The 26,671-nt window shown below is 52.8% G+C and overlaps 2 protein-coding genes and 1 non-coding gene across 3 annotated transcripts; all 3 read left to right on the top strand.

Moving 5' to 3' along the window:
- The first annotated feature begins 2,349 nt into the window (after positions 1-2,349).
- RPL18A (ribosomal protein L18a) lies at positions 2,350-5,795 on the top strand. The gene is made up of 5 exons (XM_060146633.1): positions 2,350-2,444; positions 3,788-3,967; positions 4,573-4,702; positions 5,356-5,465; positions 5,638-5,795. The coding sequence occupies exons 1-5, from the start codon at positions 2,427-2,429 to the stop codon at positions 5,728-5,730; spliced, it is 531 nt and encodes a 176-aa protein (XP_060002616.1). The 5' UTR covers positions 2,350-2,426; the 3' UTR covers positions 5,731-5,795.
- Positions 5,147-5,279, top strand: LOC132518936 (small nucleolar RNA SNORA68). The gene has a single exon (XR_009540049.1). It is a non-coding gene; the product is annotated as a small nucleolar RNA SNORA68 (small nucleolar RNA).
- A 5,402-nt stretch (positions 5,796-11,197) lies between the features above and the next one.
- On the top strand, positions 11,198-22,922 carry SLC5A5 (solute carrier family 5 member 5). Its single transcript, XM_060146634.1, has 15 exons — positions 11,198-11,554; positions 12,435-12,500; positions 12,878-12,929; positions 13,112-13,179; positions 14,097-14,251; positions 14,685-14,825; positions 14,908-15,037; positions 15,883-15,971; positions 16,691-16,803; positions 16,877-16,947; positions 17,389-17,475; positions 17,541-17,734; positions 19,830-19,954; positions 20,707-20,822; positions 21,929-22,922. Exons 1-15 carry the CDS (start codon positions 11,198-11,200, stop codon positions 22,091-22,093), a joined length of 1,929 nt encoding a protein of 642 aa, XP_060002617.1. The 3' UTR covers positions 22,094-22,922.
- Positions 22,923-26,671: the final 3,749 nt, after the last annotated feature.

The raw sequence follows: 26,671 nt of genomic DNA on the forward strand, positions 1-26,671 counted from the left end.
AAAAACTTTTGTGCTTCAAAGGACTCCATCAAGACAGTGAAACGTTAACCCGCAGAATGAAAAAAAATTTGCAAATCATATATCTGATAAGAAACTATGAATCTCTAGAATATATGAAGAACCCTTACAACTCAATTATTTTTTAAAAAAACCACTCAATTTAAAAATGGGCAAAGAATTTGAATAGACATTTCTCCGAAGAAGATATACATATGGCCAATAAGCACAGGAAAAGATGCTCAATATCATTAGTCATCAGGGAAAAGCAAATAAAAAATACAATGAGATACCACTTCACACCCACTAGGATGGTTATAATATAACCAAATAATTAAGACAAATAATAAAAAAGACAAATAATTAAAAGCGTCAGTGAGGAAGTGAACTTGGAGCCCTCACACATTACTGATGGGAATGTAAAATGATGCAGGTATTTTATAAAATACTCTGGCAGTTAAACATAGAATTACCATGTGACCCAGCAATTCCACCTCTAGCAATACCCAAGAGAAATTAAAACATACATTGACACAAAGATTTGCACGCAACTGTCATTATTTACAATAGCCAAAAAGTGGAAACCACGAAAATGTCCATCAACTGAAGAATGGGTGAACAAAATATATCTACACAATAGAATATTATTCAGCCATAAAAAGAAATGAAGTACTGATCCATGGTATAATGTGAATGAACCTTGAAAATATATGCTAAGTGAAAGAAGCCAATCACAAAAGATCTCACTTTGTATGATTCCAATTATGTAAAATGTCTAGAATAGGGAAATCCATAGAGGTAGAAAGTAGATTCTTAGTACCCCTGGGCTGGGGAAGGGGGAGAGAATGGAAAGTGACTGCTAAGGGTAAGGGGCTTCTTTGGGGGATTATGGAAATGTTCTAAATTCTACGGTGATGTTGCACAACTGTGTGCATGTGTGTGTGTATATATATATATATATATATATATACACACATATATACATACACACACATATATATATCTGTAAATGCAATTTAAAAAAACATTGAATTGTACAATTTAAATGTGTGAATTGTATGGCATGTGAACTATATCTTAATTAAGCCATTATTAATTTTTTACTTAATAAAAAACATTCTAATTGGGCTCATTTGTCACCTCCTCCAAGAGCCCTCCCTCCTAAAATAAACCCTCCAATTTACCCTCTTTCCTCTTTGCTTTTCTTCACAGCCTGACATCGTGAGTTCTTTCCTTTTCCATTCTCCGTTTCCCCTCCAGGAGAGCCTCTTTTTGCCCCAACAAATTGCTAAGCCCGGAGCCCCTCAAAGGTGGGGCTGCACCTTGATCAGTTCTAGCGCCTCCCCCCGCCCCGCCCCACCCCCCCGTCCCCCGCTGCCCCAGGATCTGTACTGGAAGCAAGCAGATGGGGTTTGAATATCTGCTACTATGAAACACAAATCAGACACCCCTCCATAATAATAATAACTACCACTCCATCTCTTAATGAAAGTTAGCGATTGTTAATCGCTCTGTCCCTGGCGTTTTACTTTTTTTTTAGTTTATCTAATTTTTCTTTTTTTTTTTTTAGTTTATTTTTGGCTGTGTTGGATCTTCATTGCTGCGCGCGGGCTTTCTCTAGTTGTGGCGAGCAGGGGCTACTCTTCATTGAGGTGCGCAGCCTTCTAATTGCGGTGGCGTCTCTTGTTGCGGAGCACGGGCTCTAGGTACACGGGCTTCAGTAGTTGTGGCACGCGGGTTCAGTAGTCATGGCTCGCAGGCTCTAGAGCGCAGGTTCAGTAGTTGTGGTGCACGGGCTTAGATGCTCCGCGGCATGTGGGATCTTCCCGGACCAGGGCTTGAACCCGTGTCTCCTGCATTGGCAGGTGGATTCTTAAACACTGCGCCACCAGAGAAGCCCTATTTTATCTAATTATTGTAACATTTCTAGGAGGAAAAACACCAGTATTATTCCCATTTAACAGAAGAGAACTCGAGAACTCCGTTAACACACCTCCGGGAGAAAAGAGACCCGGAGTGGGAAGAAGCGCCGCGACCTCATCATAGCCCCTGGACCAGCCGAGGTCCGCTTCTACCTACATAAGGATCCCGAGTAAGTGGAATCCGGAACTGGCCACCGAGACCTCCCGGCGTATCTACAACGCCCGGCATGCGCGCGCGCCGACGCTCCCTTCCGTCGCGTTTGAACAGGAGAGCTAATCTCCCCCGGTCTTGGGAGTTGTAGTCTCGCCAAAAACGGAGGCCGGGCTGAGAGAGTTTGGTGGATCTGGAGCCAATGAAGAAGCAGATCTTATTGAGCTCGGGGCCGACGAGCCAATGGGTTCGCGGCATCGAATGGGAGGGACTTCCGTCCACGAAGTCGAGATGAGCGGCTGCGCGAGGCCGGTCACTTCCTTTTCGAGGGTGGCGGCGAGCGTGTATAGGGCGCTATGAAGGCCTCGGGCACGGTAAGACAATCGCGGTGGGGCAGGGAGTCGGGAAACGCGAAGCGGACCGAATCGTGGGCCACGGGAGGAGGCATGGGACACGCGGGAAGTGCTTGTTCCGGCTAGGTCCCGCGCGCCGCCGTCCCCAGTTGCAGCCAACATGGCGGCCACTGCGGGAGCCGCGTGGGGAGGCCGGTGCATGGCCCTGGCCGGCTCGGGGATCGGGGAGGCCGAGTCTCCTTTCCAGGGGAAGGGACAAGTTGCACGGCGTGGAAACATGCGCCGCGGGACCTCATCGAGCTTCCGAGCCTCAGTTTCCTCGTCAGCAAAGTGGACGGGGTGGTGGGAGGGCGGGGTGGGGGAGAGGGCAATAGAATTCTGTTTCTCCTGGTATGGCTGTGAGAGAAATAGAAGAAATTTATTATAAGTTCGAGCTGACATGGAGAGTGCGAGCCTTATCGCTGTGGAGAGTACTGGGCAAAATCAGAGGGTGTTAATAGCACAGAAATGGAAGAGTAGGCCCTGGGGAGAAACAGTATGGGTGGGTCATTTTCAGCTTTCCAGCCCCAGTTTCCACACTGGAAAAGGGACCGACCGCATCGGTATCCCTTCCTGAATGGGTGGTCCGCGAGGCCGATGAGTCAGGTTGACAGAAGTAGGAACCGAGTTTGTGAGGTTTGGAGTTATTTTCTATTGATATTAGTAAAATGGTGACGGGTCATCTTATGGAGATGGTTCCTTTCTAGTATAGCACAGGATTTGGACCTGGCAGCCATCTTCACCTTTTGCATCTGTGTAAACAGGGAGCTTACACGTGGGAGTCCAAACCCCTTGGACAGCAGCTGGGAAAAGTGAGGCAGCTGCAAGTCATGACAGCAGAGCAGGGAGCCCACAGCTGGGCAGGGAACTGGATTCTTGTCCTGGTTCTGCCTGGAGTTGGCTGTGAGATCCCAGGCTGGTTACTGTCCCTGGGGTGTGGAATGAAAGAGGATCTTGGCAAGTTAACTGTGAGCTGCAGAGATGCTCTGGAGGAAGGAGACAGCTTGACTGTTCCAGGCCATCCCATAGAAAGGGAGAGGAAGGGAGCGGTTGTGACACTCACCCAGCTTTCCTGAGCCAGGGCCAAGGGCACACAGGCACCTTGGTTAATGCTCCCCACTCTCACTCCCTTTTATGTGGAAGGTTCAGACAGTGGCATGACCCACAGTCAGCCAGATTTTGCACGGAGGCCCTGGGGTGGGACTTGCCCTTCTCCGTCCCCTCATCCAGTTGTCAACGGGCTTGGGAAGGGGAGCAGAGTGAGTCTCCACAGTTACCTCTGGGCTTTGGGTGCCGGCCCCACCTCACCCCCGTTTCTCTTTCAGCTTCGAGAATACAAGGTGGTGGGGCGCTGCCTGCCGACCCCCAAGTGCCGCACGCCGCCCCTCTATCGCATGCGGATCTTTGCGCCTAACCATGTTGTTGCCAAGTCCCGCTTCTGGTACTTTGTATCTCAGCTGAAGAAGATGAAGAAGTCTTTAGGGGAAATTGTCTACTGTGGACAGGTATGGGGTGTTCGAGGCTGGGTGGGATCCGGAGAGGATTTACACCCTCCCATGGGGCATCTGTCACCCCACAGAGTTAGCAGACTTTACAGACTCTGGCGTGTTCCCTTGTGCTCTTCAGGCCCTAGGTTGGGATGGAATAGGTGGCTCGGTGCCCTTTTCCTAATGAGAAAGCCCAAGGCCCAGGGAAGGCCTGCTGGGACCCCTTGGTTGAGGCTGGGCCTCATCTGTAAAGTGGTGGGGGAGATGCTGGACTCTGCACTGTGAGGCTACGTTGGGCAGCAGATGGTTTTTGGCCCAGATGGTCCCAGGAGAGTTGTGTTGAGGGGTGGTCTGGAGCTGTGTCGGTCCCCATGGGGGAAGCATCTCGGCCTGGACTGCTCTGCGCCCCTGCTGTTGCCATGGGAATTCCCCTTGCACAGCACATTTCCCCTCAGATGTCTGAAGGTGCGGGGACTGGGAAACAGGCAAGAGAGGCCTGGGGGCTGGGCTGTCCTTTGGAGCGGCAGGGCAGGGCGGGGCGGGAGCAGAGGTTCAGGGATGGGGGGGGTCTGATTGAAGCTCACTTGCTGCTCTCGCCTCAGCTGGTCTCCTCTCTTTGGCAGGTGTTCGAAAAATCTCCCCTGCGGGTGAAGAACTTCGGCATCTGGCTGCGCTATGACTCCCGCAGTGGCACCCACAACATGTACCGGGAGTACCGGGACCTGACCACAGCCGGCGCTGTCACCCAGTGCTGTAAGCCACCGGGTCCCTCCTTTAGGCTCACAGGGCAGGCACTTGCGGCTCAGTCTGGCATCCTTCCTGCCAGACTGAGGCAGGACAAACGCAAGAGCTTCCTTGGGTGCAGGTGGGAGTCCCAGGGATGGTGACAGGGGAGGCACAGGAGGTGTTGCTTTGGGGGCAGGAGGAGTGGAGAGGATGCCCCAAGCACACCTTTTTCTGGAACCTTGGCAGCAAGTGGACTTAGGAGATTGGAGGGAGGGTACTCGAGTCATTCCTGGGCTGGTTCAGTCGCCCACCACCAACTGCATCTGGAACCTCTTTCTTGAGGTTTGAGGTCAGCCCCTTGTGTAGAGGCAACTGCTGCTCAGAACCTAATCCAGCCCCTGTCCAGTGTTGGGACCTGCCATTCGCAGCCCCAGGTGCTCCCAGGGTGGGTCACCTACCAGGACCAGAGCCCAAGCACCTAAACCCAAGAACTGCTGTTTCCTGTAACAGCAGTTTAAACAGAGGTGCTAACAGCAAGTGGATCTTGTCGCCTTTGGGGGCCTGCAGCCATGCCCCTCAAAGTGAATTTGGAGGTTCTACACACTTGGTAGCCAGTACCTGCTGGGACCAGGTGCTGTGGCCACTTGTTCCCCAAGTGCCCCCATTCCTAATCCTTGTAGACCGAGACATGGGCGCCCGGCACCGTGCCCGGGCTCACTCGATCCAGATCATGAAGGTGGAGGAGATCGCAGCCAGCAAGTGCCGCCGGCCAGCGGTCAAGCAGTTCCACGTGAGTGCCCTCGGGGCCCTGCTGGGCAGGCAGCTCCTCCAGACTTGGGAGATGCAGTAAAGCACCGGGTTTGACGCAGGAGCCCAGTGGGGGTGGCCACACCTCAGTGGTCCCTGGGAGACGAGGTTAAGAGCCTCCCCACAACCCCCTTGCCTGCCTTTTCTTATTACAGGACTCCAAGATCAAATTCCCACTGCCCCACCGGGTCCTCCGTCGCCAGCACAAGCCACGCTTCACCACCAAGAGGCCCAACACCTTCTTTTAGATGCAGGACCTCCCTGTCCCCAGGTCTGCCCAAATAAAACTCGCTGGGAAAACCGGGCGCTCAGATACAGTTGTTTTCTTTGCACACCCTGCAGAACTCAAAAGGGTGCAGCCAAGCTGTGAGTGCTCTGGGAGGAGTCCTCTCCTCGAGTAGGACCCTGACATTGGGTTCTCCAGAAGGGGAGCTCTAGGAATGGCCAGCCCCTGCCCCCCTAGCTCTCTCGGTGCCAGCAGGCAGCTCTGTGCTGTGCTGTGAGCTTCGGGGTATGCTGTATGGCCACAGGTTTGGCCCCCAGATCTTTCTTACCTTCCTTGGTAGACACAGTTCTCAGCTCTGTGCCTCCCCCCGCCGCCCTCCATTTCTGTGGTGGTGAGATGACAGCTGCACCCTGGGGGAGATCAGGTTGATGGGGTTGGTTTCATTCTGTGTGTGGCCTTCCCCACCCAGCCTACAACCCTGGTCAGGATCCTCACAGCAGGCACAAGGGGGCGTCCAAGAGGGTCATGAGCCTGCTGTGCTAGCTTGTTTCCCCTTCGCCAGCTGGGGCCCCTTGAATGAAGCTGTCCTAATCCTGCCCAAGGAGGTCAAGGTTTCACAGTGGGCATCTGTCTCCTGGAATTCCAGGCATGAAGCTAATCCCACCCTGGCCTGAGCTCCTCAGCCAGGAGGCTGAGGCACAGCTAAGAGCTCAGATGTTGGGAACATCTGTCCTTGGTGTGTCACCCTGGGCAACCCTGGCCCTTTGAACCTTGAGTGTCCTCTTCAGAAGGTCTGGACACTGACCCGATCTGCTCAGTTGACAGGCCTTAGGGAGTCACTACTCTGCAGGCGGTGGGTACACAGGTCAACGAGGACCTGCCTTGTGTTCCAGAGAGCCGTCGATTGGGAAGAAGCTGAGGCACAAAGAGGTAGTTGAGGGGGCGGGGAGAGCAACCAGTCCTGGAGGGCGGTCCTGGATAGGGGCATAGTCTCCCCTTCCCCACCTGTGGCGGTGGGGCTAGTTGGCAGGATGATCCTGGGTGGTTTCCAGAAAACCAGCTCACTTCAGACCCCACCTGTTCTTGGAGAGGTGCCCGAGGCAGGGCTCAGGCACAGCTAGCCATTCTCATGGGAGAGACAGGCCCTGGGTCCTTGCTGGCTGCTTTGCCTGTTCCGACACCGGTGCTTCTTTCCCACCTCCCGGGCCTTTGCACTTGCTGAGCGCTGTGCCTAGACTACTCTCCACAGATCATCACTGCCTCACTGAAGACTGTAAACCATTGGTTTTCTGTCCCCCACCAGACTGAGTCTGAGAGGGCAGGGACCACGTGTGTCACTGCGTCACCAGGAGGAGTTATGTAAGTCTGAGAAGAGTGGTGATGACCTGTATCTGCACCACGTGGGGTAAAGTCCTGGGTCTGGCAATGCTGGGTCAAATTTTTGATGTTAACTCTGCCAAAATGTCTTCCACGGATGTACCAGTTCATTCTCAACAGCACTTAATAAGAGGGGTCATGTTTTCCTCCAGCCTTGCCCACAACTTGGGTTAGCAAGCCGGTGGCTGAAAAAAACCACATCTTAGGATTTGAATTTGCTTTTCCTTATGCGAAAGCCTTCTGCCCTGATACAAAAGTCGTTTATATGAAAGAAAAAAATCTTATGAAGTTGAACCACTTTTTAAAAGCTCTGGCATCGTTATTCCCTGGCAGTCAGGTGGTTAGGACTCCGCACTTTCACCTCTGGGACCCGGGTTCAATCCCTGGTCGGGGAGCTAAGATGCTGCAAGGCGTGTGGTGTGCACCCTCCCGAAAAAAAAGCTCAGGTATGTGGGGCAAAAGCCTGAAAAAAATCTACATATGTTGCAAATACTTTTTTCCTCAGGGTACTTTCTGATGTTTAAGGTGTATTTTGGGGGGCCAGGCCAAGTTTTTCTTTATGTTTCCCTAGTTGATTTCATTAACCCTGTGCTTTCTGGCAGAAATTCCTAAATATTCCTTCTCTCCTTCCTCAGAGGAATCTCCATATCTAGATGGTACCCAGAAGTTTCCCAGCCTTCTTTTAACCTAGGGATGGGCATGTGACACTAGCAGTAGTGAGGTGTGCCATTTCCAGGAACTACCATCTGGCTAGAATATAGGCACAATGGCTGGTACTCCAGCAGCTGTTTTTACTCTGGGTCTGCATGACTAGAACATGAGAAGTAAACACCTTTGTAGGCTTTCCAAAGCTGGCTGGAGGTGAGGACCACTGAGCTGAACCCTCAATCTCCAGTGGGAGTTGAGATGCCAGGACCAACCAGCGCAAAGGCCCAGAGCTAGGAGGAAATGGGCCCATCCATGTGTGGTCTGTGAGGCAGGACTGGCCACTTGGATCACTGACTCCTCTCTGTGGTCAGCTGGGGCCCAGGAACAGGTCCTTGCCCGGACTCACCCGGCCAGCCCAAGGATGGGCAAGAATCTGGAACCCGAGAGGCCTGGTGGACCCCTCCCTCCTACTCAGGTGCTGAGGCACTCCCAGGTCCCACCTCGGGGCTTGTCAAGGTGCTGGCTGTCACAGACTGGTCAGAGCTGGGAGCCCTGGGGAAGAGCCGCCCATCCCTGACCCACCCTGCACCTCACTCCTGTGTCAGGACCAAGGGCAGGTGCCAGGGCAAGACGGTGGGGGTGGGGGTGGCAGGAGACCTGTAGTAGATCCTGACACCCAGAGACTCAGAATCGTAGGATCAGAATCCTTAGGACTTGGAATCAGAGAATCTCACAATGACAATGACCATGACAGCCACCAGTGGTAATAAAGGTTTGCTTTTACTGAGCGCAGGGTTAGATGTTCAAGGACAGATACCCAGCAGGTCAAGCTAGGGCTAGAGTAGCTCATGACCTCTCGTCTCCACCTCTTGCCCTGTCACCAGGGAGACGTGGGAACGCTGGAACCCAGGCAGCAGGCAGGAGTGGGGGCAGCAGACACCCACCCAGCACCCCGACATTCCTGCCCTTTTTGCTTAGACTGCTGCTGCTGGGCCTTCAGGGATCGCCCTGCTCCTCTCCCCCCATCGACAGGGGGTCCTGGGGTCCTGCCTGCCCTCCTCCCATTCCATGAGGAATCACACAGTCGGGGAAGGTGTGACTGCTTCCCCTCCCTAATCCCTGCCCTCCTCCATACTTTCTCCTCTACCACGCCCCCTGCAGGGCTTCCAACTCTGGGCCTCCCGTGCAGGAAGTCCAGAACATGTCCTGAACCCACCCATTTCTCCCCACCCCTCAATCGCCGCCTTGGACATGGTGGGCTTTTCAGAACCTAGAACTCTCGTTAGGTCCCTCATTTGCTCCAGATTCTTTAATGGCGGCCCGCCCCCACTGACCAGCGCCCTCGGAATAAAACCCAGAACCCTCGCCAAGGCTCAAGGTCCGCTGCGTCCCTCCCTGTCCTGCTCCTTCCCACCTCAGGGCCCTCCCCCCAGCTCTCTCGAAGCCTGGCTCATTCTCTGCCTGCAGGGCCCCTCCCTGAGACCCCACATTAAGTGGCCCCCCAGGCTGTCTCCATCTTTGACCTTGCTTCACTCTTGTCATCTATTAGCTTCTGAAATGGGTATTCATCTGCTGGCTTGGTCAGCCATGAGGCCGTGAGCGGGGTGGGTCCACCTGGATCCTGTTGTGTCCCCAGTGTCCTGTTCCTAGAACCTCCCTGGGGAGATACGACAGGTTTTGCCTGAGTTTGCATCAATTTGCATATATTTGCATTCGCTTGCTTGGCCTTGTGGGAATCCTGGATTTCCCCTTTCCCACCAGGTTTTCCAGGAGGATGCAGCAGGGGAGTAGAAGGAGGAGGAATTCGGTGTCCTCCGCATCCTCCTGGCACAGGTGAAAGGTGCACACCAGCAGGCAGCAGATGCAGGGAAGAGCAGGCTGGCTCTGCACCCTTGCGTGGAGAGAGGGTGAGAAGACGGTCCTGGGCGAAACATGAGGATGCCTGGGGGACGCTGGACCCAGCTTGGGTGACGTGTGTAGGCCAGAAGAGGCCACCAGGGGGCGGCAGAGGCTGGGGAGGGTTCCAGTGCCCTAGCATGAAACCGGGCAAATTCTTAGATCCCTCTCGCTTATGGAGGAGGGAACCCAGCTTTTGGAGGTCGAACTAGGACATGAACCCAGAGGTCAGAGCCTCCAGATGACAGTGTCTGAGTTTCTTGATGACATGACCCTAGACAAGGGACTTCCCCTTCCCCTGTACCTCTGGTCTCCTCATTTGTGCGATAGGGACATGCCAGACACTACTTCCCCAGGTAGTCCTGTCTCCATTTATTCAGGTTCATGGCCACAGACAATCCGCCCCCGTGACCTCCATTATACACTTAATGTCTGGCACAGCGTAGACACTCAGTGCATGTTTGGTGAAGGAACCAATGAGTGGACAAAGAAATGAATGAATGAGGTGCTTACTCTGTGCCAGGCTTTTGTTATGCAGGTTCAATTTACTCCTCTGAGGCAAGGGCTATTTTACCCCCATTTACAGATGGGGAAACTGAGGCCCAGAGAGAAGCAAAGACTTCCTCAAATATGTATGCATTCAGGACTTGAATGCCTCCCACTCAACTTAGCCTGAGAGTGGGGTTTGGTTCTAGAGAAAGGGAGTGGGTCACGGTGCCAGTTGGGGGCGGTGTTTCAAGCAGAGCAAACTTTCCTTATGGGACCCTGCAACCTTGAAAGTAAACCCCACTCCTGTGGGTGAGTGAGCTCCCCGTAGCTCAAGGTGCAAAAAGCACAGTGGGGATTTGAATGGTGCAGCCACTGCTCCAGGCTGTGTGGCCTTGGGTGAGTGACATGCCATCTCAGAACCTCAGTTTCCCCACCTGTCAAAGGGAGGCATTAACAGCTTATGGTCAGCGGAAAGTGTCACACGAAGCAAGCGGGGGGCATTTGGGAGCCTCCCCAGCTCCGCCACCCCACTCCCCCCAGCAGCCACCTACGTGTCCTGTCCCGGCTTATCCGATCGAATCCAGGGAGGAAAGGGTGCGGGTCCTGCCCGCCCCCACGTCTGGGGGCGGAGTTTTGCTGACCCGGGAGCCCAATAAATCCACAGCCCGCCACCGCGAGCTGCCCCTTTGAGCCCCACCGAGACCTCCTGCAGTCAGCGCTGAGCACAGCTCCCAGGGAGAGGGACGGACGTCTGGGTGGTGGACGCACAGCTGCACCGGGCAATCGGACCGAGTGGGAGGCCAGGTGGACGGACAGACAGACGGTGGAGACAGACACGAAGACGAAGAGGAGGGACAAGGAGACAGGCGACCACAGCAAGGAGCCACAGATTCCTTGGCCAGGGAGCCCCGGCCCGCGGGGGACCAAAGGGGACAGGCTTGCCGTGTAGCTGCCGAGGCCGAGCATCCTCCCACCTCTGCGCAGTCCTGCCTCCTCTGCCACTGCCAACTTCCCTGACCCGAGACACGCGGGGTGGCTGGAAGGGCGGAGGACACGCCTGGTCCCCTCACCCACACCTCATGGCCGCCGTCGAGGCAGGGGCGCGGGCCACGTTCGGAGCCTGGGACTACGGGGTCTTCGCTCTCATGCTGCTGGTGTCCACCGGCATCGGGCTATGGGTCGGGCTAGCCCGGGGCGGGCAGCGCAGCGCCGAGGATTTCTTCACCGGGGGCCGGCGCCTGACTGCCTTGCCCGTTGGCCTCTCGCTGGCCGCCAGCTTCATGTCGGCGGTACAGGTGCTGGGCGTGCCGGCCGAGGCCTACCGCTACGGCCTCAAGTTCCTCTGGATGTGCCTGGGACAGCTGCTCAACTCTCTGCTCACTGCCCTGCTCTTCCTGCCGGTCTTCTACCGCCTGGGCCTCACCAGCACCTACCAGGTACCAGGCAGAGGCCCGGCAGCGTCAGGACCTGCCTGGCTGGGAACGCAGGGTCGCGGCGGGGGAGATCCTGAGGATTTGAACTGCTGTGCAGGGGGCCGCAGGGGGCCGCAGGCGGGCTCCTTAGTGTTTTAATGTGGGGACCCCCCGGGCGGACAGGTGGCGAGGGCTCTGGGAAGAAGCCCCAGGCACTGGGGCCAGGGGCAGGAAGGGGGTAGACGAGCCGGCGTCCGGATTCCCTTTGGTGGAAACCCGGTCAGGGCGTGGCCAGGCTCGGCCAGGAGCGCACTCACGTGCGCACAGGCACACACTTGCAACCCACATGCCTGGGCTTGCGTACACCCGAGTGCTCGCCGGGCGGCGGGCTCAGGATTCGAAATCCGACATCCCCGCCTCCTCCTACCTTCGGCAAGGGGTCGCCTATCTGCTCGGGTTTCCCAAACGTCAAACTGGGCTAATTACAGGACCTCGCTCCAGGGCAGTGAGCAAAGTGATTAAAATCTTGACCAGTGTACGGTAGGCAGCCTGCTACAGGCACTGTCTGTATCTTGCCAAAGTTGACTCAGAGAGGCGGCAGCCCCGGGGGACGATCAGACATGAATGGGAGTGGGTGGGGCTGATGTGTACACACTTGATGGCTCAGTCCTCCTGGGCACGCGCCATGTGGACAGGCGCGGGGATGGCGCGTGTGCGCAGGTGTGTGCAGGTAGGTCGGAGTGTGTGCTCCGGGCGGGAGCCCCCGTGGGCAAGAGTGAGGAGAGCGCCGTTGCCCTCCCGAGGGCGGGCAGAAGCCAAGAGGGCGAGTGAAGGACCCCAGACGCGTCGGACCCCTGGGTAAGGCCAGTCCAAGTGACCATGAGCCCTCGGCTCCTCCTTGCAGTATCTGGAGCTGCGCTTCAGCCGCGCTGTGCGGCTCTGCGGGACCCTGCAGTACCTGGTAGCTACAGTGAGTGGCCTCGGCCCCGCCCTCGCCCCCAGGTTCCAGCTCGGGTCAAATCTTGGTCGGTCCCGCCCAGAGCCCTCTTCCTTCCCTCACGACCCCGCCCCGTGGGTCCCGCCCCAACCCCGCAAAGCCTTGCCTAGGCCCCGCCCACAATCCTTCTGACCCCGCCCCCAAGAGGCTTCATCTATAATACAAGTTTGGCCCACAGGCCTCTCGCATACGCGCTACCCGAGCCCGCCGCGACCCTACATGGCCCTGCCCATCTGCCCCCAGTCACGTACCCCAACCACCCTTCTCCCCCTATCTCCTAATGTCTTCTTAACCCAGGAGCCCCCCAATCCCCCCGCCCCTACTCACCTGCCCCTGCCCTCTACCTGCAGATGCTGTACACCGGCATCGTGATCTACGCCCCCGCGCTCATCCTGAACCAAGGTTTGACTCGGGGGAGGGTGACGGGGAGGGGACAAAAGCTTAGAGACTGGACCAGGGGAAGGAAGGGGCAGCCCTAGGAGAGACTTGGGAGGGAAGTATCCTCCTGGAGAGAAGAGGGCCCAAGAGAGTGGAGGCCAAGTTTACACCCTGCACAGTGGCCTAATGGGAGGGTCTCCTTGCAGTGACAGGGCTGGACATCTGGGCATCGCTCCTGTCTACCGGAGTCATCTGCACCTTCTACACTACTGTGGTGAATGTCCCCCTACCCCCACCCGACGTGGGGCTCCATGTCCACTGAGTGGGAGAGACTGTGGGCAGGCCCATCCACTCCCTACCTTCCCTTCCTCCGGAGGAAGCCTGTGTCCCAACTGGGCCTACTTCCTCATCTTTATTATGAAAGGTGATTTGAAAGGTTTATTGCTGAAAGTCCAAGGACAATCTAGCTTCAGGCATGGGTGGATCCAGGGGCTACAACAGAGTCCTCTGGGTCCCTCTCCCATCTCTAGGGACCTCATTAGCTCCAGGCTTCCATCCCTTTTGGCTTCCTTCCAGCAGCAAGTGAGTTCCAATTTCAGGATGGGCTGGCTGAAGTCCCTGAAGGGTTCTGTTTGGCTGGCTCTGGTATTCTGTGAAGGATGAGCCATTCACAGATGTTTGGGTAGCTAGGATGTTCTGATTGGCTATTCCTGGAGCTGGGAGCAGGGTTAGCTTCACCCAAGTGACCTGGGTGGGGGAAGGGGCTTCTCCAAAGGAAAATCCAGGGGCTGCCAAGACAAAAACATGAAAAACATGCCAAAGACATGAAGGCTGGATGGGTAAAAACAACAGCTAATAACAACAGTAGTACTAATAATGATAATAATGGTGGCAGCCATCACTCACTGAACACTTGTATGTGCCAGATGCTCTTCCAAATATTTTTCTTATAGTAACTAATTTAGTTCACAATGATACCCTGAGGAAGGTACTGTTATTACCCCCATTTTACAGATAAGGAAACCGAGGCAGAGAGGGGTATTGGTCCCAGCCACTGCTGGAGGCCAGGCCAGGTTGGCCCCAGCCAGGTCCGCCACCTGACTCCTTCTCCCTCCTACCTCTGCCCTGTCCTGTAGGCCCCAGACAGATTCCCATCTGACACCCTGTCTCCCTCTCTGTCACATCTTGCAGGGCGGCATGAAGGCTGTGATCTGGACCGACGTGTTTCAGGTCTTAGTGATGCTGAGTGGTTTCTGGGTTGTCCTGGCTCGCGGAACTATGCTCGTGGGTGGACCTGGGCAAGTACTTGAGCTTGCCAAGAACCACTCCAGGATCAACCTGATGGAGTAAGTGAAAACATAAAGGGGGATACTGCCAAACGATGGAGCTGACATCTGTCTGCCCTGAGAGAAGCCAGCCAACGCCTCCTGTTCCAGGAAGCCCTCCTTGCTCCCCTCCCGAGACTCCCCACGGACAGAACCCTGGCTCCCCCTCTCTGTACTCCCACAGCCCCCATCCCTCCATGTGGCCCAGTCTTCTGCACCACCCCACCCCCTAGCCCAGACTGGGGACTGCAGGCTCTCTGAGCTCCCAGCTGAACATAGACAAAATGTTTTCTGAATGCATACGTGGATGATTCAAACTCCTAGTCACACTTCAGAACCTACCCCAAATATCCCTTTAAGGCCCATAAGGTGCAGAATGGCTATCCGGGGCACTTTGGGAGGGTGAAGTCAGTGTGGCATCCCCACATGGCTGACTTTCCCTGCCCTCATCCAGCTTTGACCTGGACCCAAGGAGCCGCTACACATTCTGGACTTTTGTTGTCGGTGGCACATTGGTATGGCTTTCAATGTATGGTGTGAACCAAGCACAGGTGCAGCGCTACATGGCCTGTCGCACGGAGAAACAGGCCAAGCTGTGAGTATTTGGGAGGGGCAAAGTGGATATACTTCAGGGACGTGCTGCTCCCCTCCCCTTCTGAGACCACCTCTCCCCCCAGGGCCGTGCTCGTCAACCAACTGGGCCTGTTCCTGATCGTGTCCAGTGCTGCTTTCTGTGGCATCATCATGTTCACATTCTACCTTGACTGTGACCCTCTCCTGGCAGGGCGTATCTCTGCCCCAGACCAGGTGAGTCTGGTCCAGGCTCCTAGGCCACTTCTATCTACCCACCCCCACTGTGAACCTCTGGATGAGTCTCTGCGGGTGAGAGTGGAACAGTAGAGACAGCCTGTGCAAAGGTCCAGAGGCAGGAAAGAGCTCAGCTCACAGGAGGATCTGGGAGGTGATGGGAAGCCATGGGAGGGAGTAGGGGAGGGGCATTTCAGACTCCCTGAAGGCTATCAAGGAGGAGATGGGACCATGGTCCATCATGAAATGATGACATTAACCATAATGACCCTCTCTCGTGTCCCAAGTGTCTCTGTGCCTTATGCTGTTCCCTTCACAAGCAGTTCATTTCCCATCAAATCTTTCAACATGTGATGAGGCCAAGGTTGCCATGGCCCTTGACTTACAGATGAGGAAACTGAGGCAGGAGGTCGTGGGTAGATCAATTGCCTGAGGTCTACAGGCAAGTCAGGGGCAGCACCAGGGCCAAGACCTAGACCTGCACACCCTGGCGGGATCTCTGACCCTGGGGTTCAGAGCTGGCAGAGGCTGCAAGACCATCCCATCAGATCCTCCTCTGGGGTCAGATCCTGGACTGTCTGACTGTGTAACCTCAAGCAAGGTGTGTACCTCTTTGGTCTCACTGGCTCCATCAGTAAAGTGGGGATGACACAGGACCTTGCCTCACTCAGGTCCCAGGGCTCTTTGCATGGTATCACAAAGTCGATCAACAAACACACACACGCTAAGTGCCCACTGTGAGCCTGGTCTGTACAGGGTGCTGGGGACGTGCAGTGTAAGGACAGACAGAAGCCCCTGCCCTTGGGGTGCTGCTGTCCTGGAGGTTGACCCCCGACTCCCCCCAGTACATGCCCTTGATGGTGCTGGACATCTTCGTGGACCTGCCTGGAGTCCCTGGGCTCTTTCTGGCCTGTGCCTACAGTGGCACCCTCAGGTGAGTGGTACAGCTTGCTCACTTGGCCACATCTGAGCCCGTGGGTCCTCCTTGTCTCTACCAGCCACTCCCCTGTGAGATGGAATGTTCTGGGCATGTCCATCATTTACTGCTCAGTCCCCATCAGGTGGGCTCTGGCAAAGGGCACACCCTGGGCATCAGGACCCCAGCTCCAGAGTCTTTACCGTCTTAGTCCCCGGCAGGGCCACACGAGACTCCTTTCCCTTCTTTCTGTCCTCCATCCCCCAAACAAATGTTTGATAAGCACCTATGTGGCAGGTACTGCTGTTCTAAATACTGGGGCACAGCCATGGCCAAGCGGTCCCCCACTCTTGCCCTCAGGGGCCTCACACTCTGGCAGTTTCAAATCTTCTACAACTTGTGGCCTGCTCCTGCTGTGACCAGAGTTCCATGAGACTGTTCTCTGCACCCCATTATCGCTCTGTAATGAGAACTTGTGTCATTTGTGTCCTTGGTCATGGGTGTCCTTGCTCCTGCGAGGGTGTCTCAGGTCTATGGGGGAGTGTGGAGATGTGGACATCTCCAGTCCTGAGGAATTCTGTCACCCCTGCCTCTGCCCTCGGGCTGGCTGGGGGTCCTGGCAGGCCAGATAGTGTGGGCAGCTGGGGGCCTCCCCTAGCAGATAGGCCCCAGGGTGTGTGTGGCCAATCCCTTGATGTGGCCTGAGGACACCCTCTCCCCTCCCTTGTACCCGCCAGCACTGCATCCACCAGCATCAATGCCATGGCTGCTGTCACTGTGGAGGACCTCATCAAACCTCGGCTGCCGAGTCTGACCCCCCGGAGACTTGTCATCATCTCCAAGGGGCTGTGTGAGTTGGGGGACCCGGGTGGGGGGCCAGGGCAGCCTCTCCCCGCTGACAGTGCCATCCCCATCCACTACAGCGCTCATCTACGGCTCGGCCTGTCTCACTGTGGCAGCTCTGTCCTCCCTGCTGGGGGGTGGCGTTCTCGAGGTGAGCCCCGCTCCCCACCCTGCCCTAATCTCCCCAAGAGGTGAGGCAACATCCACGTGGAAATGAGGCTCCGAGAAGGTTACACATGTCAGCGGCAGAACTGAGTTCTGACTGATGCCACAGGCAGGATACTTCCTGCAGCCACCTGGCCAAAAGCGGGGGGGTGGGGGGGGGACGGGGGAGGGGGCAGCTAGGAGCGGGAGTGGTGGCCTGGGGGCAAGAAGGGCCTCCTGGCCTGGAGGTGGAACCAAGTTTGTCAAGAGAGAGAATCAGCATCTTTGGGAGAGAGGCAGGCACAAGGAGTCGCCTCCCCTTTAGGGCACAGAGGAGTCTCAAGGTCCACAGTAGAATTCCCCAGGTCTTCCTTTCCCAGCGGGTAAACTGAGGACAGGAAAGGTGGCAGAGCTCTGCTCTCAGTCTGAACCCCACCCACTCTCCCAGGGCTCCTTCACCATCATGGGAGTCATCAGCGGCCCCCTCCTAGGAGCTTTCATCCTGGGAATGTTCCTCCCCGCCTGCAATACGCTGGTGAGTGGGGGTGAGCGAGGTGAGGGGCTGGGAGTACCCTCCACTGACACTGGGTCCCCCATCAGGGCGTCCTGTCCGGGCTGGCGGTGGGCTTGGCGCTGTCGCTGTGGGTGGCCGTGGGTGCCACTCTGTACCCGCCTAGCGCGCAGTCCATGGGGGTCCTGCCTTCATCGGCCGCCGGCTGTGCTGTGCCCTCGGCCAACGCCTCTGGCATCCTAGACCCGCTTCTCGCCGCCAACGCCTCCAGCAGGGCCTCCAGGTGAGCGAGCTGGTGTGAGCGGGAGGCGTGGCCAGGGAGGAATCCTGGCCCGATTGAGAGGGGGAGCGGGGAGCAGGAAGAAGTGAGGGAAGGGCATTTCCAGCAGAGGGGAAAGAAAGTGCAAAGGCTCTGAGACCAGGGTTCAGTTTATTTATTTATTTACTTACTTATTTATTTTGGCTGCGTTGGGTCTTCATTGTTGCGGGCAGGCTTTCTCTAGTTGCGGCGAGCGGGGGCTACTCTTCGTTGTGGTGCGCGGGCTTCTCATCGCGGTGGCTTCTCTTGTTGCGGAGCACGGGCTCTAGGTGCGCGGGCTTCAGCAGTTGTGGCTCGCGGGCTTAGTTGCTCCGCGGCATGTGGGATCTTCCCGGACCAGGCATCGAACCCGTGTCCCCTGCACTGGCAGGCGGATTCTTAACCACTGCGCCACCGGGGAAGTCCCCCAGTGTTCACTGTAGTGCATTCCAACTATGGTGAGGTTGGGGTGGATTTAATGCGAGGAGTAAGGATAGGAGAAGAGGTCCAGCCAGAGGAATCTGATTCTTTTCTTTCTAAATTGAGATATCATTTACAGACCATAAAATTAGCCGTTTAAAAGTGGCTTTTAGTATATTCCCCAGGTTATACAATCATCACCACTAACTGAAGCATATTTTCATTACCTCAAAAACAAACAAAACAAAAAAGACCAAAAAATAAAACTCTGTACGCTTTAGCAGTCACTCCCCGTTTCCACCTCCCTCTAGCCCCTGGCAACCACTAATCCAGTTTCTGTCACTATGGATTTGCCTATTCTGTACATTTCATATGAATGAAATTGTACAACATACGGCCCGTTGTCTCTGGCTTCCTTCACTCAGCATGGTGTTTTTAAGGTTCATCCACATCGTAGCATGTATCAGAGCTTCCTTCCTTTTATGGCTGAGTAATATTTCACTGTATGGATGGATCAATTTTATTTATCCTTCATCAGTTGATGGACATTTAGTGATTGTGAACAGTGCTGCTATGAACATTTGTGTACAAGTATTGGTGTAGACATATGTTTTCATTTCTCTGGGTATATACCTAGGAGTGGAATTGCTGAATCACATGGTAATTCTATGTTTAACTTTCTGAGGAGCCACCAGACTGTTTTCCACAGTGACTACCTCATTTTACATTCCCTCCAGCAATATATGAGTGTTCCAATTTCTCCACATCCTCTCCGATACTTGTTATTTTCCCCTTTTAAAAATTCTAGCCATCCTACTGGGTATGAAGTGATATCTCATTGTGGTTTTGATTTCTGTTTCCCTAATGACTAAGGACGTTGACCATCTTTTCACGTGCTTACTGGCCATATTTATATCTTCTTTGGAGAAATGTCTCCTCAGATCCCTTGCTCATTTTTAAACTGGGCCATTTGTCTTTTCATTGTTGAGTTGTAATTTATATATTCTTTATATCTTTATAATGCTGGATATTAGATCCTTATCAGATGTACGATTTGCAAACATTTTCTCTCATTCTGTGTGTTGTCGTTCATTCTGTTGACAGTATCCTTTGATATACAAAAGTTTTCCATTTTGATGAAGTCCTGTTTATCTATGTTTTCTTTGTTTTGTTTCGTTTGGCTGTGCTACGTGGTTTTTAGGATCTTAGTTCCCTGACCAGGGATTGAACCCACCCCCTCAGCAGTGAAAGCAAGGCGTCCTAACCACTGGACCGCCAGGGAATTCCCTCTGTGTTTTCTTTGGCTGCTTGTGCCTTTGGTGTCATATCTAAGAAACTATTGCCAAATCCGAGGTCATAAAGGTTCACAGCTGTTTTCTTCTTAGAGCTTACTTTGGTTTGATTCTGAGGGCAATAGGGATCCATGGAGGGTGATGAGAAGTAGCAGGAGGTGATCTGAGTTACATTTTAGTAATGCTCCCTCTGCTTGTGTGTACAGAATGCCTGAGGGTGTTGGTGGGATAGCAGCAGGGAAGGAGAACTGGCACATGGCCAGATGAGCAATAATGGAGGACTGGGCTGGGTCGTGGGAGTGGAGACAGGAAGAAGCAAATGGGCTGGGAGTGGATTTTAGACTCATGCTCAACTCTCCCTCCCCCAGCCTCGAAATGGACCCTGATCAACCCACCTTAACTGACAGCTTCTACGCCATTTCCTATCTCTATTATGGTGCCCTGGGCACAGTGAGCACCGTGCTATGTGGAGCTCTTGTCAGCTGCCTGACGGGTAAGGAGGGCGTGTGGCATTCTTAGAAGTCATCCTGTCCATCCCTCTGCCTCTAGGACCCACCAGACAGGGAGGGAAGGAAGGATCCTTCTGCCAGCCAAGTGGCCACTGTGTGCTAGCCACATCTACACCCTTTGTGCTGCATCACCTTCAGGACAACCCTCCACCTCGTGGGACTTGTCCTATTTTGCAAAGGCAGAAACAGAGGCATCCCCTATCCACCTCTCTATTCCCTCTTCGCCCACCAAAATTAAGTCTTTGCTAGAGGAAGGCCGGTAGGGCCACGAGACGCTGTCCCTGGTGCTGATATATCTTCTCATCAAGGTCTTAGCAACTCTGCGCTCCTCCAGGAATTCTGAATCCCATGGAGAAGTGGAAAGAGATCAAAAGAAATCAACAGAGATAATAGTACCTGTTCTCGCTTCCTGAGTCTCAGACTTCACATTCACCAGGCCTTTATGGAGTCTTTCTCTGTTGGGCAATATTCTAGACGATAGGGACATAGGAGTGAACGGAACCATGTGCCGGACCCTCCTGGCCATCCACTGTTGTTCTGTTACAACCCCTCACTGTATAGATGAGACAACTGAAACCCAGAGTGGGGCAGAGACTTGCCAGTGTCCCCAGTGGGTCACTATCAGATCTCGGATTGGAAACCATCAGAGCTCTCCCTTCCCCTCCCCAGGGCCTGGTCTCCAGTCCCCGCCCCCAACCCCTCGCTAAATAATTCCATTTTCTCTCTGCCCCCTCAGGCCCCACCAAGCGCAGTGCCCTGGGTCCTGGTCTGCTGTGGTGGGACCTCACACGGCAGACGGCATCTGTGGCCCCTAAGGAAGAAGTGGCCACCCTGGATGACAGCTTGATGAAGGTCAGTCTAGGGCTCTGCTCCTGGAGTTGGGGGAGGGGCAGTGAAGTGGCTTCGGGTGCTCTGTGTGTGGCCACAACTCAGGGAAGTGACAGGGTGAGTCAGCATGTTTGTCTTTCTCAACTTCTCCTTACTTCCAGTGGAAAGGCTCAGTTGGGAGCTAATGTGTCTTCAACACTTTCCCCTTTAACAAGCACTGAGCAGAATTCATTTTCATCGTATCTGTTTTTACAATTACTTCCAATCTATGGCAAGTGAAACTGGTTTGTCTTTTGGTGTTGATATAAAGTGTCTCCTGAAAAGAAAATGGCTTAATTCAAAAGTGAGTCAACTTAGGAAAACTCTTACATAAGAAACACCACAGGGAGTAGACCAACCTTGGCCAAAGCCGTGTGGCTGCTATTGGAATGTCCTGAGTTTAAGAAACATTGTCCCTGGGGGGTCTGATCCAGGCCTGCTCTTGCTTTGGAATCCCTGTTTCATTCCCTTATTTATTAAGCACTTGCTGTGTACCCAGACCTGTACTGGCAGGAGCAGAAGAAGGCTAAACCGAGAAAGGAATAGGATCTAAGCAGGTGGTGAATATTAGGAAGAAGATAAAGCAGAATGCTATGATGGGGATAGCCTCTTGGAAGAGGGGACATTAATAGAGTCCAGAATGAGAAGGAGACACCCATAGGGAAATCTGAGGGAAGGGCATTCTTGGTGGAGGGCAGAACAGGTGCAAAGGGTCTGAGGCCAGAGCAGACTCGACGGTGAGGGCTGGGGAGGGAGGGAATTTGGCTTAAGTGTTTTAAAGCTCCCTCCAGCTGCTGTGGGAAAATATTCTCTGGAAGAACAATAGGCAGAGTCAGAGAGAGGAGGTGGGCAGGCATCCATGGAAGCTCTGATGGCCTGGACTGTAGGTGACACGGGCATGGGGGAGAGAAGTGGATGGAGGTTTTGGAGGCAGAAGGGACAGGACTGACCTATGCACTGGACAAGGGGATATTGTGCAACTCTGCCCAGGTTCTGTCCTCCCAGGCCCTCTGTCCCCAACTGGAGGATATCTGAGCTGACACAGCAGAAGTGGTCTTTATGACAGGGTCTTTCTTCTCTCCTCCCCCCAGGGTGCTGAAGAATTGCCCCCAGGAACCAAGAGGCCTCCTGACTTCCTGCCCACTGACGAGGACCATCTGCTCTTCCTGGGTCAGAAGGAGATGAATGGAGCTGGCTCCAGGACCCCAGGCAGTGAACATGACAAAGGTCTTAACCTGCGAGAGACAGACCTCTGAGGCAGTCAGGGACTGACCGCCTGGGATGGAACCCCAGGGGAGCCAATCCCAGGCCATGAGCCGATGGTCTTGGGCTCCTATTGGCTAGGCCACATCATATGCAAATAAGCTCGGGACTGCACGTCCCTACCCTATGGGAAGAGGTGAAGCCCCACCTCCAGAAAGTCATTTCATCCTGCCTCCTCCTTCCAGCTGGACCCAAGTCTTAGATGCTGCACCCCTGCCCACTCCCCCAAAACAAGGCCAGATATTTCTCTACCTACAAAAGTAAGATATTGGAGTCCCCTCTGGACAACATGGGAAATCCCCAGGCCCAACACTGGGGTCTGAGAAAGACCCCAGTTCTTCCCTGGGAATTATCTGAACCATAGCAATGATTTTGGACATCCTCAGGCCCAACCCCTTGTGCCCACTTCACAGGTAGGGAAACCAAGGCCTGGAAAGGGGCATTGACTTGGCCAAGGTCACAGAACAAACCAGAGACTCATCGAGAGTTGGACACCAGCTCCTTCATCCCTTCCCTATTTTCCTCCCTTTGGAGGGACAGACGTCACATGGCCTCTGATCTTGTGAGGAGGAGGGAAGGAGAAAGGAAGAATAATGTTTTCAGCCTTCCTTCTGTGCCTGGACACTTTACCCATCTCATCCATTAAGGACCATGAGCCCACTTTACAGAGGAAGAAACTGAGGCTCAGCGACGTTGCCTGAGGTCACACAGTGAGTCGGGTCAGGTCAGGGACAGACCTGGGTGCTGCATGACGCTGAGGCTCCGTTGACGATGTGTTGCTGGTATACAGGCGAGCTCACCAGAGACGCGTCTGACCCTTGGTTGGAGACTTCATCCATGCACATCAAATAAATGGACTCTTGATGTTCTGTCTTCTCTGAAAAATCATTTTGGCTGTCACCCTAGATCTCCTCAGTCAGATCTCAGTGCAAATCTCTTTATCACTATCCCCGAGCCTATGATGAATAAACCTGAGTATTTAAAGCATCAGAGCGAGGTGATCACTCCCATGCTAGGGGGCATTACACTGCCTTCCCCGACACACAGCTTCTCTCCCCTCCTGACTCCCTCCCAAAGGATCCCCTCCTCACTGCCCTTTGTACACTGTCCCTGCACCAGCCCCTGGGGTTTCTGTGACACGGAGAGCTGGCTGTACCCACCTCTGCCCACACCTGCCATGGCTCCCACGGCCTCCAGAGAAGCGTCCCCTGCTCACCTAGCAGTTGGAGCCCTTATACGAGGTTCAATAAGGTAGCCCCAAAATTCACGTCTACCTGGAAACTCAGAATGTAAGCTTCTTTAAAAATAGGGTCTTGGCAGGTGTACTTGGTCAAGTTAAGATTAGGTCATACTGGGACTTCCCTGGTGGCGTAGTGGTTGAGAATCCGCCTGCCAGTGCAGGGGACACGGGTTCAAGCCCTGGTCCAGGAAGATCCCACATGCCACGGAGCACTACTACAAGCCTGTATGCCACAACTACTGAGCCTGCGCTCTAGTACCCGCGAGCCGCAACTACTGAGCCCAGTGCCACAACTACTGAAGCCGGCACGCCTAGAGCCTGTGCTCCGCAACAAAGAGAAGCCACCGTAATGAGAAGCCCGCGCACCACAACGAAGAGTAGCCCCCGCTCGCCACAACTAGATAAACCCTGCATGCAGCAACGAAGACCCAATGCAGCCAAAAATAAACAAATTATTAAAACTAAAAATTAGGTCATACTGATTAGAATGGGCCCTGAATCTAAAGACTGTGTCCTTATTAGAAGAGGAGAAAAGACACAGACACACAGGGAGAAAACTATGTGGACAAAGAGGCAGAGATGAGTAATGTACGTACAAGCCAAGGGATGCCAAGGATTGCTGGAGTCACCAGAAGCTGGGAGTGAGGCAGGGGAGGGATTCTATCCTAGGGCCTTCAGAGGAAACACGGCCCTGCCAACATCTTGATTTCGAACTTTGGGCCTCCAGTACTGAGAGAAAATTAATTTCTATTGTGTTAAGCTGTGGCAGCCTCAGGAAATGAATGTACCCCTCCTGATCTGGCCTCTCGTGACCACTCAGAGACCTGGCCCTCTGTGCAGGCTGTTTTATGGAGACCTTTAGATTTGGACTTAAAAATGACCATCACAAATTTTTTTTTTTTTCTTTGCGGTACGCAGACCTCTCACTGTTGTGGCCTCTCCCGTTGCAGAGCACAGGCTCCGGACGCGCAGGCTCAGCGGCCATGGCTCACGGGCCCAGCCGCTCCGCGGCATGTGGGATCTTCCCGGACCAGGGCACGAACCCGTGTCCTCTGCATCGGCAGGCGGACTGTCAACAACTGCGCCACCAGGGAAGCCCTAAAAATGACCATCACAAATTTTAAATCAATGACTGAGTAAAGTGGGAACCAGACTTTCAGCTGGTTGATGGTCCTTCCTCAAAGCACAGTTCGGGGTGGGGCAGGGAGCAGGGCTGAGGCTTCCCAGTGCAGGCAGAACAAGCTGGTCTGGCTGCTGTTCTAGAGATCCAGCCATGTTGTCGTGTGTATCGGTAGTTCATCACTTACTATTGCTGAGTAGTACTCCACTGTATGGATGGACCACCGTCTGTTCATCCATTCACTAACATTTCCAGCTTTGGGCTATTACAAAGAAAGTTGCTAAAAACATTAGTGTACATGTTTTTGTGTGAACTTTCATTTCTCTTGGGTCAATTCTTAGGAATGAAATGGCTGGATCCAACGGGGTAGGTGTATGTTTATTTGAGAAATTGTCAAACTGTTTTCCAAAGTGGTTGACTCATTTTACATTGTCACAAACAATATATGAGTTCCAACTGCTCAATATCCTTGACAGAACTTACATGGTCCATCCTTTTAATTTTGGCCATTCTCGTGTGTGGGGGGGTAGTATCTCAATGTGGTATTGATTTATATTTCTCTGATAACTGAAGATTTTGAACATCTTTTCACATGCTTGTTATCTATCCATATAGTTTTGACCAAGTGTCATTCAAATCTTTTGCCCAATTCTTAATGGGGTTCTTTATTTTCTTATTGTTGCAAGAATTATTTCTGCATTCTGGATACAAGTTCTTCATTGGTTATAAGCATTGCCAATATTTTCTCCCAAATTGTGTCTTGCCTCTTTAGTTGCTTAATACTGCCTGTGAAAGATCAGAATTGTAGTTTTGATTTCCGAAAAATTATAATTTTTTCTTTTCCTCTTTGTGGCAAAAATTACATAAAATAAAAGTCATGATTTTAACCATTTTAAAGTGTATAGTTCAGTGGCATTAAGTACATTCACACTGTTGTACAATCACCACCATCCATCTCCAGAACTTTTTACTCATCTGAGACTGAAATTCTATACCCGTAAATACTAATTCCCAGTTCTCCTCTCCCACCAGCCCCTGGTAGCCATCATTCTATTTTATTTTTTGGCTGTGCCATGAAGCTTACAGGATCTTAGTTCCCCAACCAGGGATCAATCCCGGGCCCCCTGCAGTGGAAGCTTGGAGTTCTAACCACTGGACAGCCAGGGAATTTCCTCAGCATTCTATATTCTTTGTCTATGAATTTGACTATTCTATGGAGCTCATATAAGTGAATCATACATTATTTGTCTTTTTGTGTCTGGCTTATTTCATTTAGCATAATGTCTTCAAAGTTCATTCATGCTGAAGCAGCTGTCAGAATTTCCTTCCATTTAGAGGCTGACTAATATTCCACTGTATGTATATACCACGTTTTGTTTATCCATTCATCCACCAATAGACTTTTGGAGTGTTTCCACCTTTTGGCTATTGTGAATGATACTGCTGTGACTATTGATGTCAAAATATCTGTTCTATATTTGCTTTCAATTCTTTTGGGATTATACCCAGAAGTGGAAAACTGGATCATATGGTAATTCGGTTTAATTTTTTAAATATTGTTTTACATTCCTGTTTTAAATACTATTTAATTTTTAAAATACTGTTTTACATTCCCACCAAATATTAACAGACATAAAGAGAGAAATTGGCAGCAACACAATAATAGTAGGGGATTTTAACACCCCACTTACATCACTGGAAAGGTTATCCAGATAGAAAATTAATAAGGAAACACTGGCCTTAAATGACACACTAGATCAAATGTGTGTCACACACTAGGACTCCATATATATATATGGAACTTTCCATCCAAAAGCAGCAGAATACACATTTTTTCCAAGTGTGCAGAAAATTCTCCAGGATAGATTACGTGTTAGGCCACAGAACAAGTCCCAGTAAATTTAAGAAAACTGAAATCATGTCAGGCATCTTTTCTGACCACAACACTGTGAGATTAGAAAGCAACTACAAGAAAAAAAAACTGCAAAAAAACACAAACACATGGAGGCTAAACAATATGTTACTAAACAACCAAAGGGTCACTGAGGAAATCAAAGAAGAAATTTAAAAATACCTGACAAATAAAAATGAAAACACAGTGATCCAAATCTACGGCATGCAGGAAAAACAGTTCTAAGAGGGGAGTTTATAGAGATAAAAGCCTATCTCAGGAAACAAGAAAAAGTCAAATAAACAATCTAAATTTACATG

Source organism: Lagenorhynchus albirostris, chromosome 3, assembly GCF_949774975.1.
Source record: "Lagenorhynchus albirostris chromosome 3, mLagAlb1.1, whole genome shotgun sequence".
Taxonomy (NCBI): Eukaryota; Metazoa; Chordata; class Mammalia; order Artiodactyla; family Delphinidae; genus Lagenorhynchus; species Lagenorhynchus albirostris.